This window comes from Rhyacophila brunnea, unplaced genomic scaffold (assembly GCF_057557595.1).
Source record: "Rhyacophila brunnea isolate RB1 unplaced genomic scaffold, BYU_Rbru_1.0 scaffold_13, whole genome shotgun sequence".
Classification (NCBI taxonomy): Eukaryota; Metazoa; Arthropoda; class Insecta; order Trichoptera; family Rhyacophilidae; genus Rhyacophila; species Rhyacophila brunnea.
The window spans coordinates 23,452,023-23,469,839 of NW_028232785.1; the positions used below are offsets into that span (position 1 = coordinate 23,452,023).

Sequence of the window (17,817 nt, forward strand, 5' to 3'; positions counted from 1 at the left end):
TCCGAATGGCAACGCGCCACAAAATTTCGTTCCACATGGTGTTGAAAATTATTTGCCGTTTCACTTATGTACGCTCTTCAAGTATTTTTACGAAATATAATAGGTATAGGTCATAGCCCCCACAAAGGGGGGGCTGGCAGGGCTCTAGCCTAGAGGCCCGGCGTGGCGAGTCGACCAAATAAAGTGATATAAACACACATCACAAATTCTCTCTAATATAAAAAAATCGCCTGCGGCGCTATTATTCCTCAATATTGCTATTATTTAAAATTACGTGGTTGTAGCAATTAATTTTTAATTGTGTATCGATACTCGACAACTCCATAATTCAAATGGATGTCTTAAAATATACAAAAAAATATTAAGTACATACATTAATTATATCGCGTACACCATTTGGTTCACATACTGTAGAGCGTCACATTGCCTTTATCTTTAGCGATAGGTAGGGAGGTCGGCCAAAGATCTTAGCCTGGGGGCCCGCTTCAGGATGTGGGGGCCATGATATAGGTACATAACGCCCGCGATGTAGCTATGAAGGATAGTGTCCACTATAGAAGCCGTGATCGCGGATTCGAGTCCCACGTCTGACAAATACAAGCGTCTCAATGCTATACGGCAGTGGCGAACGGTGGAGGTAGGCTGTTACGATCCGACATAAAATAGTACACATTAAACTTTGTTAGTCATACGTATTTGTTTTTATTGAACGAAGTCTACAATTATTTATACAGATGGTGCTGGTTAGTTTTTAAAATTCAATTAAACCCTGCCTAACCACACCATAATAATTTTGGTAATTTTAAGCTATACGACAAATTTGTGCACACTTTTTCATTCATACTTCGTTTGATTAAGAATACTATCACACATATTGTTGGTGCATTTTTTTTAAATTCATTAAGCCCTGCCTGAACCAAATTTCTACATAAAAACCAACCTTCTATGGTATGGAAGTATGGACGCTAAACCAAGAGATGTCACGGAGACTTGAAGCTTTCGAGATGTGGCTGTATAGACGCATCCTCAAAATTCCTTGGACTGACCGGGTGACAAATGTTGAAGTTCTCAATCGAATGGGGAAGGACCGAGAAGTTCTACGTAGTATCAAAACCAGGAAACTACAACACCTCGGCCACATTACGAGAGGACAAAATTACAGCATTCCCCAACTTGCCATTCAAGGAAAGATCAATGGGAAGTGTAGCAGAGGACGGCGCCGCATTTCGTGGCTTAAGAACCTCCGTGATTGGTACGGGTGCAGCTTCACCGAACTGTTCCGGGTAGCAGACGACAAAGATAAGATCGCCTTGATGGTGGCCGACCTCCGCTAGGGGATGGCACAATAATAAGAAGAAACCAAATTATAATATATTTTATTCTATCTATAAAATATCCAAAGTTATGTATGATTTAATTGCAATCACAACTCTGGGGGGGGGCTCACAGTGCATTCATAGCTCTTGAAAGAAAATGGTCAGTAAGTAGGTACCTAATTTACTTTCGTATTTTAGTATGTTAACTGTTCATTTTAGATATTTTATAGATAGACGAGTGTTTTTTGACTATTGTCCATTATGGCTTGTTTTCGCAGGGTTCAATTTAATTTTAAAAACTAACCAACACCATCCACCATCTGTAAATTGTAGTTTTATTTCAATGAAAACAAATACGTATAACTGAAAAAGTTTAATTTTATTTATTCCCAAATGGTTTTCCATGGTAGGTATTTGTATTCTTCAATAAATCCACTTGAGTAATAAAATTTTCGAATATCGCCACACAATAATCAAAATTTAAATTATACCTACCAACAATCACATACCTATTTTAAAATGTTAATATTTTTAAACTAAAATAGCGCAGCAGGCGACTTTTTTACGATTTTTACGATTAAAACGAATTTGTGATTTTTTCTTATGTGTCTTATGTGTGTTTATCTTACTCATAAGGTAGACGCGCCCCCCCAGGAGAGCTCTGTCAGCTCCCTCCTTGTGGGGCTCATGCTCTCAATTCTTTCGTTTTCAGTTTCAATTTAAATCGTTTTCTGCTGCATCTTTTAAATAAGGGATTCTTTGACATTTTTAGAAGAATATCTTTATTAAATAATATTACGAAGCAATGTTTAATATAAAAACTATCGTTGATTACTGTAAATAATATGTATATTATCATGTATTTATAGCCTAAATATGGTAAAACTACAATATTATAGTAAGATTCTAATTGGAATTTAGATGCAAGTAGTATTAATGTGTCGACTGAATCGGTAGTTAAATACAAGGGGGTGAGGAATCAATTAATTTAATTAATTGTTTTTCTGCGTAATAATGAATGAAAAGGGACATTTTAAAAGTGTTTTAAACGGATAAATAAACAGTTATAAAGTAAATGAAACATTGAAGCGCTGTATGCAGCAATGCACTAAAATAGGCCAAATAATTAGTCATACGTCAGAATCCGATAATGTCATGAACATTTTGAAATCGAATCTTCCGCACTAAATAATGCGACCCAATTTTCGTCAGATCAATCCGAAAACGCATCTAAAAAATAACACAAGCCGTGCATTGAGGGGCCGTGATTATTTTTAAAACACAGAATGCACGCATATTTCACTCGACTGCGCCGGATTGCGTTAAAAACTAAACATTCGTACGGCCTCCTAGCCGCACTGACACTTGACACGGAACATTTTTACACTCACTTTAAACAGGGAATTTGTAAATAAAGCTGCGTAAAAAATACACAAAATCACAGAGAAAACACCGAATTATCGATCGGAAGCATTGTCAGTTAGCGGCGAGCTATTTTTAACACATTATTAATTCGTCAATGTATTGACATAATAAAAATGTCAGCTATGTGTAATATATTTTGATTTAATTTCGAAAATCGAACACGGCCGGCGAGAATCAATCGCGATAATCAAACCGGCCAGTGACAGTTTATTATTTTATTTATTTTGTGAATTATTTATAAATAAAAAACCTCTTTATAGATTATTTTCATTCTGTAACTGCGTTTTGGAATCGAAAGTGGGGGGCGACGTGTTTATGTAGAGCGCGGCGGTGCGTTTTGTGATTCAAAGGCACTAGAGACGACTGAGTCGTTTTCGAAAAATGATTCGAACGAAACGATTCGTTCGTTCAGTTCATAAAAGATACAACAAAACGTGCGTTGTTTCCGCGCACGGAGAAGATATAGGTGAATCATTCTACAGTGGCACCATAGGCGATATGCATGTGTATTGGAATTATTAGCTGCAATGCTATCAAACAATACCACTACAACTGCAAGCCACTTTGACAGTGCACATGGTGCCACTGTATACTAATTTACCAATACGTACCACTTAACAATGCTGATTAAAGAACAAATTAATAATTTAAAACATTTTAAAATACGACAAAATCACAAATACGTACCAACAAAAGCAATGAAAAAATTTATTATACTTTTTCTTAAAATAATCAATTCGTTTATCAATAATCAAGAAAGTTAATTTCACTTGTTTGGAATACTCCAATATATTTTAAATTTATATTATTGGTTGTTTTTACTTCCTCGCATAGCATACATAATAATAATAACCCTCAAACGTTTTGACAATTTTTAACGGATTTCGGTCTCATATTTTGTTACTTACCTGCGCCAAAAGAAATTTTACTTGCAAAATTATATTGTAATCTCACGTTGATTTAGTAATATACACGTAGATAGCGTAAAACAATGAATTAATTACATTTTATTAATACATTACGACAGATTTAATATGCAGCATACATGTCTGTGTTAAACACTGACTCATTTTGTATACTTACTCATGATATAATTGTAAAGGTTTTTTTTATATTACGAACTTATAGTCTGTGTAAAAAGAGAGATTTGCCAGTTTTTTTCTCATGAATGAAGCATGTGGGTCTCCACGGAATGAAAGATATGGTATTTATGCTTTAAGGAAAATGGGTTTTAGCAATCGGCATAAGATTTAAAAATACAACTTTTCGCCGTAATAAAATTAAGTAGTGTCGCTAGTTTCATGATATAATTTCACAATACAATAATATAAAGAAATACAATTGAATACATTAAAAGGTGTTTCTATTAGATATTTTCCGTAGCTCAGTGTTCTTGTTAAAATTAGCCTTTCTACAGTAGAGTGCTCCATGTGAGCCATAAAAAGAATCCGTGATTCAGTGACATGACTCCATAAATTCGCTACCCCATCTCTAGTGGTGTTGTAATGCGCAAAGAATGAAGTGAAGTTAGTTACGGGTGGTTCGCAGGGCGATCGACTCGGATGTGCAGCGGAAATGTACGAAGAAATCCGGAAATGACCGAATTGGCGCGAACATAAGCTATCGACAACATTTTTAATGCAATTTCGTTTGGATGAACACGGAAAAATGATTCTGATAGATAAAAACCGTACACGAGAAAATGATATCGCACACGTGTTACAAATTAACATGCACCTACTTTGGCCTAGAGCGTAGTCTTTAAATAAATACGAAACCGTGGGTCGCAAGATCGAACCCGCGGCTGGTTAAAAAACGTGGGTTATTTTTTTCAATGGTTTCAAGGGCCCGATGGGTTGGGCCACCGCCATCTTTTGATTAATAAAGCCTGAGCATAACTTTTTGCACAAGCAACAAGTGGTCCACTTTTCAGCTGTCAAAATCAGATCCCAGATTGCTTGACATATTGATTCGCCCTTTCTCGTTTCAAATTGAATTAAGTACTTATAAAAATTCTCAAATCAAATATATTAACTATCAGTGGTATTAATAAATAATATACATTCCTGTTATTCATCAGCAATGTGAAGTTAGACTAGTCCACACAAAAACCGGTGGTTATTTCGATTTCCAAAAAATATGTAGCATTGATCTATGCATTACATTTGTAGGTGTGTTAATGCTAGTGTATTATTTATCATGTAACTTATCTATTCAAATCAAACCATTTCCTGTGTGAACACGACAGACGCGTCAGTATGAGCACTCTATAGAACAATGATAGGCAATGACAGTTCATAAATATACAACAACGGGAGGGGTGGAAAAAGTAGGACCAGTCGTTGTGAATGTATCGGCTTTCTACTTGAGTCGGCAATGATTGGGCGAATGACTAACAACTACTTATGTCTCGTAAAAATGGTATGTCTTCATTCTGCGGAGGCCCATATGGTCCGCCATGGATCGATCACAGTAGTTTACTTTTTACATAAAAAAACAACACGGTTTGAACTATGTAAAGCGCTCAAAATGGTAAATTTTACGAACCGGAGCGTTAATTTTTTCGAAAATATTTACATAGTAATGTATATTTTTAAAAATAAGTGTAGGTGTTAGGTTTTTTGTGATATGGCCTATCTAGATCAATCGGTCAAAATATTTTTTCAACGAGACGGAGCAATAATTTTGGAGATTTCATGAACCGGAACAGCGCTCCGGTCTATTCCGAGCCCTGACTCTGTGTAGACACTTTTTCGCATAGCAAGCGAGTAATGAAAATAACTAAATATAAATCTTTTCAAATACGTATTGATGGGTATGGGTTTACGTAGGGTGTTGATTTATACTTTTCCACTTATTAAAAACACAGATTCAGGGACATTAAGTAGGTATTACGTAAGTATACTTCGCTTGACAAGTCACAATTAATCATTCATAACATTTGTAAACGCACGCTTTGACGCAAAAAGGTGGCAAATCGTATTTAGAGGCGACGCTCAAGGGTAGGTTACCGACTGACCGTATCTACTCTAGATCTTTGTCTGCCCAGAAACAGATAACGGTAGGTATCTTTCTTTTTGTTTGTTTCGCTGTGCATCCTGGTCTAGCCTTGACTCATTTACATTTACAATAATATATATTATATACAATATATTACAATACATATATTACAATAATATATCTATAATAATATCATTATATTCCCAACTCTGTCGATTGGAGGATTTTTGATAGGGGATTTAGGCATTATGATATTTGGTATCAGTATATATTATGTTATATTTTTTCGGTAAACTAATGTTTAACCAGAAGCACCTAGGCGTGACACTTATCATTAGGTCTAGTTGAGACCAATATACATAATATTATGCTCATAAATAATTTATCTAAACGTGTGTTAACTATTGCCACTGCACAAATTCACAATCATTAATTGTTTCAAAACTCAACACATGAAAACATAACTATTAAATTGAATGCAATATGGACAGTCAAATCGTAGACAGACAAATCGTAGAAATTTGACAAATGCCGGTGTTTACTTTTGTATTAAATATGTGCAATTATTGCATATACAAAAAGTGAGCTCATATTATTGGAGGATTTGTTTACTGTTTCATCGGAAGCAGCGATACGTGGAATACCATGAGACTCAGTGACGTCCCGTGGGGGCAGGCAGATTGAGCGTCGCTTGGGGGCGGCAGTTACTCGAGGGGCGGCAAATTGAGGAGAATTATTAGATATCATTAAAAAATTGAGCTCACTGGTTGGAAACGAAAAATGTATTAATTAACAGAAAAGGTTTAACTTTCACAGGACTGTAACTTTTTTGTCGAGTTCGCGATGTCTAGTTTACTTTCCTTGTCCTTGGACATCACATCCTTTATGACCAGCAATGACACATGCAGATTTGCGAATTATATTTGAATTATAGGTAGGTACATACTTATTTAATTAATTTATCAAAAAATATATTTGCCAGTCATTCGCGAGTTTTGAAAGTTGTCAGGTGTATTTTTAAATGTATCTGAAACAGTGGACTCGCAAGATTATCTATTGAAGTAGGATGGCATTTAAATTAGATTGTGTGGTATATTTATTTTGTTAATAAGGTATCCATACAACCCATTTCTTAGATATTTTAGTCATGAAAGGATGATTAAAAAATACTGTATAAAAAATGGGGTGGCATTTTGGCCCTGCCTAGGGGCGGCATTTTGTCTAGGGACGTCACTGCATGAGAGTGGAGTGTTTTTTTTTATTAAAGCGGGAAAACTGACGTGTACGGCCTGAGTGGATAGCGTTCGGCGGGGCGTGCAACTCAAACGTATAACCGTATAAACGTATAACAAAAAAAGACATTTTCTACTAACATTTCATACACAGTTATACGTTTGAGTTGCGCACGCCGCTCACGCCCCGCCGAACGCTGTCCACCCAGGCCGTACACGTCAGTTTTCCCGCTGAGGTGAGGTGTAGAGTTATACTAGAGTTGTACTACATTTGATTTGTTATCAATGTTTGCAAGTATGGACAAGAATTGAGTTTTAAAACTTTTAAACAAATAACTGTGCATGTACATTTGTATAGCGGCAAAAGTTTACAGCAAGCATTGTATAGTTTGCATGCGAGCATAATTTATATTTATGTTTGGACTAAACAAGAGAGGACGAATGTCATTTTCGTTTGAATGCATTTCGTCGAGTGGAATTCGTAGGAATAGACTTCCAATTAGGTAGAGCGCTTAATTTCAAGACATCCGGTTAAAACGTGTAGTAATAGACAGAAACGACCAAATTTATTTATTTATTATCACAGCGATAGAGATTTAAATTATTGTGAAAATGTTCACAACCAAAAGGTTGGCAATCTTACGCATTACAGAGACGCGAAAGGCCGAAGGTCAAAGCGTGCCCGAACGATAGCGGATTCGTTCGAAGTTCGCCGAACTATTCCGGAAACGTCCGAACTAATCCATAGGGGCCGAGGCACTAAAATTACGCGGCAAAAACCATAAATAATGATATTTTTAGAATGGGAGGAAGAGATAAAATAAAATTTATATGGGACACAGGCGATCGCATTCAGTTTTAAATATTATTTTATGGATACATAAAATTGCATTTTAAAAGAGTAATATTTTATTATCAACAACCTAGCTTGTACTTCCTGCTTTTAGGTTCGCCAGGGTTTTTCTTTAGAATTTCTATTTCTACTGTTCCATATCGCAACTTTTCATGTACCCTACAGTGAAACCCCGATTCTACGGTTTTCAAGGGACCCTAAAAAACGATAAATGCGGAATATATAAAAAAAAATCGGTATAAGTACTTATGAACGCGTGTTAGAAGTTATACTTCGTTGGCGTAACAAAACAAATAATTATTGTATTGGCCCAAAACTCAACTTTCCCATAGGTACAGCTGTTATAATCAATTCAGAAATGCCCATGATGAATTAATAAAAAATCAAATTTTATTGGCATGTTATTATGATTATATTCATTTCGGTCTCAAGGGTATTTTATCGATATAATATTATGTATGTGAATAAATCATATTATTGCAGAATGTACTTACTTTGGAAGAAAAAAATCTCAAAACCTGTGTTTGAAAAATTTAGCAAACCGCTATTTCGACCATCTTTGCTTAAAAAGATGACTGTACAACTATTTTCGTTAATAATAATTTAATACAAATCAAATGTAAAACATAGCCTATTTAATGGTTTAACTGAAACGTGATATTGGTTTTTGTGATAAAACATAATAATTATTATTGTCTTCAATTATTATAAACCAACCGCTAATAAATAAATTGACATGGGATATACCTAGGTACGACAAATATTTTCGAATCAAAATTTTTTCAATGTGAAATGTTGTATCGGAAATATGTGGCCGTATAAAACGGTCCAACCTCTTTAAGTCGTATAGTACTGACTTAAATTCATGTCTAAATAAAACACGGTCGTTGTCGGTTTACAGGAAGCCAGCAGCAAACAAATTTTGAAAATAGCCGATATACTGGATTATTTGTTAGGTTAGGTTAGGTTTTCATTCTTGAATTCATGAATTTTGCCAAAACCCGTCATGAAAAATGAATTAATGTTCATATTGAATCTAATAAAATTGGAGACCGTATAGTATACGGTCATCTCTTTGCGATAGAAAGCTCACGGCAAACTGCGCTACGGTGAAATGTTTTACGTACAATTTACATGTAACACTCAGACATATTGTCGAGAGCCATTCCTTTATCTGCGGATGATTGACTTGTTCGTCATTTGTGTTCTGTCCACGAAAACATGAAACATTTAGCGCCAACACCACACTGCTCCCTTGCCTTCAGGATCCATGACTCGACACCGTATAAAAATATTTTTTTTCCGACCATGTCCGATCCTAATAGGATCATATGAGCCTCCACAGAGTAGAGGTTTGTATTAACAGATTTTGTTTTTTACGAGAAATGGATGTCAGCCATTTGCTCAACCTATTAGGTCCATACCCTGACTCACACACAAATTGAAAAACAATATGTGTACTTGCCAGACCCAGGATTCGAACCTGAGACCCACGGCATGATAGTCCAACGCTTAAGCCATGCGACCACCATGGGTGTAAAAATATGGAGAACACTAATACCACAAGCATCATTTTTGTGGCCGCGATCCTTCCATATAGTGGTAATATATGTCATCGTATTTTTCGCAACCCGTGTGCGCCTTCTTATCTCTGCTTCACATCCGCCTTTTCCACTAATGGTCGATTACAGATATACAACCTCGTCCACTGCTTCTAGGCTTTGGAGTATAATTTGCTGCTGTTAGAAGGTTAGCCCGATCGACAACCAATGAAAAAAATAATGAATTTTTTTTGCACAATCTGATTTTCCCAGTTACGATATCAGTCAATTCTTTTCAAAAGCCAAATACCAACAGAGAGTCGGAAAAAACTGAGTGCATTTTGATCGCTGCATTTGCATGTTTTGAAGTTTCATAATTTTTAGGCATCATTGGTAAATCACCTTGCATTTGTTCAAGACCGTAGCCTTACCAGTTTCTTTCATCCTAGAATGAGGCAGATTCCTGTCTTAAGGTTCATTTAGACGAGTCACTGCAGGCGTTCATTTCTTGTTTACACGTGTCACCGAAAGTGAAATACTCAATTCATTCCAAAATGGCGTCTAGTGAAATTGCGCTGCAGGTTGGAATTCAAACAATTTGTGATTCTTATATGAATGCAGGAATTTCATCGAGAGAAAGAGGAATAGGAAAAAGAGTCGTTGGTGGATAAAACCATAGACTAATATACTAATATACATGGGTAATTTGACTTAATATCATGGGGAATATGATGACAGTACTCAGGGATGTAGTGCATATGCGCAGCATTTTTGTAATCATCCGCAGTGATGAAAAAATGATTAAAAAGTAGAACCAGTTGAACTTCATTCATTTTTGATTCTGGATGATCACTTTCGATGATTCCTCCACGTCAAAAGTGAATCATGTGAACGGGGCTTTATTGAGAATATTGTCTTCGATCATTACTCAATTGTACATATTATCAGGCAAGTCCAATGCGTCGATCACGGGACTTATTTTGGTTGATCATACCATAGGCCCATAAGAAATGAGTTGTGAAAATGTAAAACGTGTGTACCTATTCTACATCCACTTGTAATATTATAATATAATTTTATTAAGGTTTTGGAGGGAAAGTATTAACTATTATTACTTTCCTTAACCAACTTACTTGAAAACCGTTTTAAAATTAACCATGAGGGAGCCTACATGACCTCGATGTATCACATGATTCGAATTGAATCACTCACGGTCTGCTGAAAGAGTGAGAAAAAGAGACAATATAAATCTCCACGCTTTAAACTGAGGCGTAGTTTCCCCTTACCGTCAGGCAGTAGGCTCTTTGCACAGTGGGAGAATAGTTTGACAATTAGTACAACGAGTGGGCAAAAAAAATCAAAACCGTGATCTCAACAACTATGATAATTATGATTAATTAATTCTGTGTTTACTTACAGTACTGGCCAGCTCGGCCATGGCGTCGGTTGCCGCCGGAGGCTTTGAAGGCTTGCTCGGTTCGGGACTGAGATCTCTGGCGCCGGAATCCCACTCCCATAGTTCTTGCTTGGCTATGGAAAAAAAAATCTTTTGTAATACAACAACGAAAACACACATAAAAATTAATTATTGCATACATTGACATTATGTGAAACTAATTACGATTTAACAAAACAATCAATAACAGGGCAATGTTGCCATTTTTTAATAACTCAACATTTGTAAATCCGCTGGATAGACTAGCTCACAAAGTTCGGTGGATGTACGTGGCAGCAAAGAACTAAAGACCGAGAAGAGTGAGGAGAGCTAGGGGAAGCCTTCATCCAGCAGTGGATCGACCCCAGCTGATGATGATGAACTAGCAAATATCAACATTCTCATACGTCTTCTCCCCATCTCACTATCTCCATCTCTCCGTCAAAAACTAGCGTGGCCATCGTGGGTGTCCTTACATGTACTTTATTTATTTGTTTGCAAAATATATTACCCTGTATTTTTATTTCAATATTGTTAACACTTATCTTTTATGTCATGAACGCTTTGAATTTATTTAAATTTGAATTCTGTCTTTGAGACCCTAGTGATTGAAAAGTTGAATGTCGCTTTAGCCATCCCCATTCGAATAACAAACTCTCTGTGATTTGCACTCCAAGATCGCTAATCAACGGTAAATCTAGACCAGGACAAGACAAACTAGTACATTGCACAAAACGTTGGTTTTCTTGATTGAAAAAGTAATGCTTCATTGGTATAAACTTACTGAAACTGTTGCCACTATTGTTGCTGGCTGTTGCAGGAAGGTCTTGAGAGGATCCCCCTCCACTGTGGCCTGCATCAGCCTCCTTCAGGGCCGCTATCTCGCATCTGCAAGGAATACACAATTATCAAGGGTGCATCAGTACAATATAATTATAGAGTTCATAGATGGCTACACCACTTACTACGAATACACTAATATTGCAAGCTTTTTGACACAGAACAGATTAATAAATAGAAATGTAAAATCCATCGTCATTGACTAAGGTTTTGAAGCAGGGTGCTTTATGATGGCCAGCCCATAAAACTCACGTATAACAAAGCGTGCTGGCTGCCCTCATTATTGGATGCATGTTACATTTACATGACAAACTTTAATGCATATTACTATCATACATACATAACTATTGAAAATATATTCTTTGACGTATGTCTATGTTTATCCCATATTTTTCCACACTAGATATCCGAAGCCTGTTATCTACACCCGATAGGGTAAGCCAGTTCCCATTGATTTTGTGTGCCCGGTGCTTTTTGACCTATGTTGAAGACTTTCTATTAAATAAAATAATTTATTAAATAAATACAATATTCACTTATTCTAGATAGTTTAATAATAACCGTGACAGGTTTCGTCCAATTCAATGGGACATTGTCAACAGATACAAAATATACATAAGTAATTTGAAAATAGAAAATAATTTCATTTTACATTTTTATCAGGTCGTATTCTTATTTGTCCGGTGGTTGTTTATCCAGTACAAATCTTGCAATCGATTTTTAACTAACTTCCCGACTAGCTAGACATTTGAAACTTTTAGAATATATCAGAACACGATGCCAATGCATTCTTTTAATACTTTTAGCCATCTTTAAGTAGAATTGAATTCATTTTCAGTTAATTCTATTTTGTATGAAAAGTTATTTCGGAAGAAATCCGTAATACAATCCACTATTACTGGTTGCTAGGGGTCTGGGGTCCTAGCAACTAAATTATTAACATATACGTGCGTTACTATGGAAATCAATATGAAATGTCAAAATGACATTGATCGATGATCGTTTAAGCTAGTCAAGTCAAGTTTATATGATTCAACAGAAAATTTAAAAACGTATATAAAAAGTTCTTTTTATCTTGTAATTATTTCTTTTGACAACACAATACAAAACCAAAGAAGGAAGCGCTAACATATATTTGAAACAAGAAAATTAAGGATTAATAAATATTGTTGAAATGAGTCTTTGACAATACATAATTTGTTTTCTTTGATGATACGAAATACAAATCAAAAATATTTGCATTGAATGGGACTTGAACCCACAGCTATCGCAATCTGGGTGGTTCTACATTAGTCATCCATTCAGCCACAATAATTGTTTGCATATTGAATGTATTTTTCTTACCGCAGTGCCCGTCTTCTGCTGAGGAAGTCCTTATAGGAGACTCTCCCGCTGCGATCAGCTCCCAGTTCACTCAGCAACTCTTGTACGCATTGCCCCAGTTCCAACTCCCGGCAGACTGTCTCCAGATCTGAACTGAATATGGAAATATTATATTATTGATTAATTTGATAAAACGCAATATTCCACTTTTATTATTTAATAAATTTGGACCGGTTTCAACGGGACATTTTCAACTGAATTTTATTAAATTAATCAATAATACAATGCAGTTCCACCATGAATTCACAGTTAACACAATAAAAGAAAAAAATGAAAATATTAACCACAATGTATACCTATTTGGCTGTAACCAAAATCAGTGTTTTAAACAACGATTATAGTTAAGCTATTGTACTTGTAGGTAGATTAATAGCGCCTGTACACGTGCATAGATTTACTGGCAGCACTAGTGAGTATTTTAACTATTGTCACAATAACTGTTTACACGTAATTTACGACTATCTCTCCAATTCATTCTTTAAGGTGATTCATCAGTGAAACGGCAAATAATTTTCAACCATAGGCGCGACGAAATTTTGCACTCGCTCTCATTCGGAGAGAGAATGTAGAGCTGGAAACACGTCACTTTGTTTCGTGATAGCGACGGGCGTATTAATTCTTAAATCGTGTAAAGATGACTAAAAACGTTACCCATTTACTTTAAAAAGAAAACATGTCAATGAATATATTACTATTGTTACTAATAAAACAATCAACAGAACATAAAATGGACGTATGTTGGATTTGAGTATATGACAAATTAAATTTTGTTCGGCATGCGTCATTTGCACCCGCGACCCGCAATCCGCGCATCGCCTAACCACGATCTTTTTAGACCGTGCCTCAACTGAGGTACAATCTTGACACAATGTATACCTATTTGGCTATAACCAAAATCTGTGTTTTAAAATATGATTATAGTTTAACTATTGTACTTGTTGGTAGATTAATAGCGCCTGTACACGTGCATGGATTTACTGGCAGCAATAGTGAGTATTTTAACTATCGTGACAATAACTGTTTATACGTAAAAGTGCTAACTGTCTCTCCAATTCATTCTTTAGGAGTGAACAAGACACGATGTTGTCATTTTTTGGTACTATTTCGTACTATTTGACAGATAGTGAAAATCGGTCAACCTGAAAATTCGTTCGTAGTTCGTTTTTTTGCCGGCAGGTTCGCCACTATCGTTCTATTGCGCAGGCACAGATTGAAAAAATCCTACTGTCGCATGAAAATTCAGAAGCTTCCAAACTTTTTGATTCATGCATGCGATCTTGCCAACTGCAGGATAATATATGTTTCTGAGAGAGTACTGTACTTAAATAAATGTACAGGTACCTACATCATATTTTAGTAGCACTATTCATGAAAAATCTATATTATAATTTGAAGAATATATTTGAATGTTTGTATGTTTGTACGTCCTTCGGTTTTTCTTTATACAAATCCACACGCGCATTCAGATTTCAACAAAATTTGGACAGTAGACGGAGACCGACGAGCCGGAGTGCGTGGTCGGGGTCTCGAATTTCAGATTTAACCCGTTGCACCCCGGGGACAGTTTTACAGTTTTTGCGGAACAGGTCCTTGAAACGTGGAAGTTAATGCTGCAACCCCCATTTTTTATTGAAAATGTCACTAGAATGTGTACATTTAAAAAATATTGGCGTTTATTTCAACTCAATCGGAGGTCAAATGGCAAAGTTAGATGCAAATTATTGTGTTATTAGAATCGGTAATCGGCAGGTTGGTGCGGGGGACGCAGTGCTGCCACATTAGATGGGAATGCTTCACTCACGGACAATAATTATAGTATGTAGCAGCATCAAGAGGAGTCGTATAAATCTATATATTTTGGCACCAAATGGAAAAGCCACAAATATTGTATATCAAAAAGCCCTAGAGTGATGGATTGGATATTTATATTATGGATGGGTATTTATATTATATAGAAAAGCCTTAAAATAATAAATTAAATATGTACTACTTTTTAAGATATTTAAATGCAAAAAAAATCTCTAAAATTATATTTTTTTACTTTTTAAAATCCTTTGCACTCGTTAGAATTTTTATTTTCAAATTTAATATTAAACCATTCCACTCCCGGGCAGTGCCGGGTGATTTTGCTAGTTATGTATAAATGTGTCTATATAAATAATAAATAACTTAAATAAAATATTTCAAATGTGAGTTAGAATAGTTCTGCATTCAGCTGACGGAGTGATTTCATTGTATTATTATCAATTGCCAAATTACCTGTCAATATAGCCGTCTCCATTGTAATCGCATGCCTGGAAAAGCTTCCTGACCCTCTCCTCATCAGCCACCGAGCTCGTCTCGCTGAGAGAATCGTCGAAAGGCATGCCAGACATGATCAATCCAAAAGAGCACACATAACCTAAAAATACTTCAAACACCGAGACTATCACTATATTCAACCAAAATCCGATCGATGCACACTTAAAGCACTGCTGAGTGCCATTTAGCGATAAAAAACTTTAACGACTCTCGGTTTTAAAAGCCATTGTTGTCTAAAATTAGGCCGGCATCTCACACCCCTCTGGGTTAATCGATGTTTATAATGACACAATGTTTTTATTGCTTTTTATTTAAGACAATGTTGCGTCAAATATTACTAAATCAACGAAAAAATTACTAAATAACATCAATCATTCACTGTTTAATAACAAATCCAATTGTTTTTATTGTACAAATCGTTCACAATATCTAAAAAAGTTTTCAAATATTTACACTTTCCATAATATCTACTTAATTAACAGTCTTGTGATGTAAAATAGTGTTTTTTATGAATAATAATGCACGATTATAAAATTAGGCTTATTTTAGGAATACTTATAAAGGCCGGCTCGTTATTTTATGCTATTTTTTGTAAGCTTTCGGATCGTTTGGGTATATTTTTTATTGTTTACATTCACCGATGTCATTGACAGTTTGGCGGCCATGTTGTTTTTGTGATTGATAGAATGGTGCTGCCATACAAATGAATATTTATTATTTACAAAAAACCTTCAATCGACGAATAATTTCTATTACATCATGATTCCATGTAAATTTATCAAAAAATGTCTACTTCTTGTGCCATTCACCAGGGCAAACTTAAATTTATCGTCTGCTGGCTGACACGGTAAACCTCCACTTATAGCAATCATGAAGATTCGTAAAAAATAGCGTCTTCCTCTGCCATATAATGAACTCCAGGGTTGTATATTTTTAAAGATTTTTTGCATTTTTAAATATATCCACTCTAATTGTCTCCTTTTGTGATAGCCAAGTAAAATGCGACCTTCGCCATATCGAATAAAATAGTCACTTTTATTAGCCAGGAAACACTAACAATAATTATAAAATAAAATTCTATTCGTGAAATAGCACCGCAGGCGACTTTTTTTACTACTAGAGCGAATTTGTATTCGTATGTCAGTCAACCCACCACGCCGGGCCCCCAGGCTAGAGCCCTGTCAGCTCCCCTCCCTTGTGGGGGCCATGATATTAACTGACACCTCCTGAGTCTGTCTCCCACCTGCGCTATCTCGTAAAAACCAATTTGTCACAAATTTTGGGTAACGATCCCCAAGGTCCATTCACCCTCATTTGAACTGAATTTTGTTTGAAGTCAGTTCCGGCTTCCCTGTCGAACTAAGACAATAATACGTTCTTCACTAAATACTTTTTTCCCACACACGCGCTGTGTAGATAATCAAAGAAATATTATACTCATCTTTGTTATTTCTATTGTGTTTCAATAAACCAGTTTAAAAAACAACATCCCTCTCTCCTGCGATTTCAATCTGTATTAGTCCAAATGCGTGGATACTTTTTCAATATTATTGTCGGCGAAAACACCAAATTAGGTAGGTACCTGACACTTAACCAGACGTGTCATGAACGTAATCCGATCCCGGCGGCATCCTGTCTGGTCTTTTTGGTGGTGATTTTATTGCTTTTGATACACCCCTGTTACAGGCGGGCTTCTCCCGGTGTAAAATAATCATTTAGTAGCTATAAGTCGAAACGTAACCCTGACCTCTAGAAACGGCTTCATAAAACATCTAATCTGATTCCTTGCTCAACCACGTAAGTATTTTTTATTCATAAGTAAAGGCCTTCGTCCGGTGTGTGAAGATCACATATTGGGCGGAGGTGCAATTAAGATACATTTAATTTAATTTAAAAAGTATAAATGATGATGGATGAAAGAGATAATTTTAAGACTAAATATAAGTATTCATATAATAAATTTTGCCGCGCTTGTCGGCAACGTCCAAATTTCCACGCGCCTGCGCCGGGGTGGTCCTCGTGATTCGTCAAATCAAAAAACATCATGCGATAAAATTTGGCCAATCACGAGAGTCCTTTTTGTAGAATGGCGTGGGTACGCGAAGTTTGAAAAAGAAAAAAAAGTTAGTGAGCGTCCCTTTTTCAACATGTACGGACCTGCGAAACTTATTGTTAAAACAAAATATGTAAACGTTTAAAGAAAATGTAAAATATAAGAAGACCACGTTACGAGCACGAAAGACCGTGTTTTATTTACACTCCAATCGTTAATATCTTTTTTTTTGAATCCGGGGTTCGATGGACAGCTGAGCTAGCCGCTGGAACCCCGGGTATCTCACTTTGACACATTAACTCATTTAGTACTGACACCGTGACTGGCGCGTTGGTTGGCCATAAGATATAATTAACATGATATTTAAATATGGTAATTAAATATTCATTAACGGGTCGACAGTGATTGTGTTTACAGTTTTAAGAAATATTTTGACGG

At 35.9% G+C, this 17,817-nt stretch overlaps 1 protein-coding gene across 1 annotated transcript in view; it reads right to left on the bottom strand.

Moving 5' to 3' along the window:
* The window catches only part of LOC147076981 (colorectal mutant cancer protein), a 70,179-nt gene extending 54,205 nt beyond the window's left edge, over positions 1-15,974 (bottom strand). Inside the window, exons 1-4 of the mRNA XM_085940594.1 lie at positions 15,285-15,974; positions 12,987-13,118; positions 11,587-11,690; positions 10,785-10,897 (exon numbers count right to left, since the gene is read on the bottom strand). Of these exons, the coding sequence (XP_085796720.1) occupies positions 10,785-10,897; positions 11,587-11,690; positions 12,987-13,118; positions 15,285-15,400 (465 nt within the window). The 5' untranslated portion in view covers positions 15,401-15,974. The remainder of the gene's footprint in view (positions 1-10,784; positions 10,898-11,586; positions 11,691-12,986; positions 13,119-15,284) is intronic.
* Between the last annotated feature and the right edge of the window lie 1,843 nt (positions 15,975-17,817).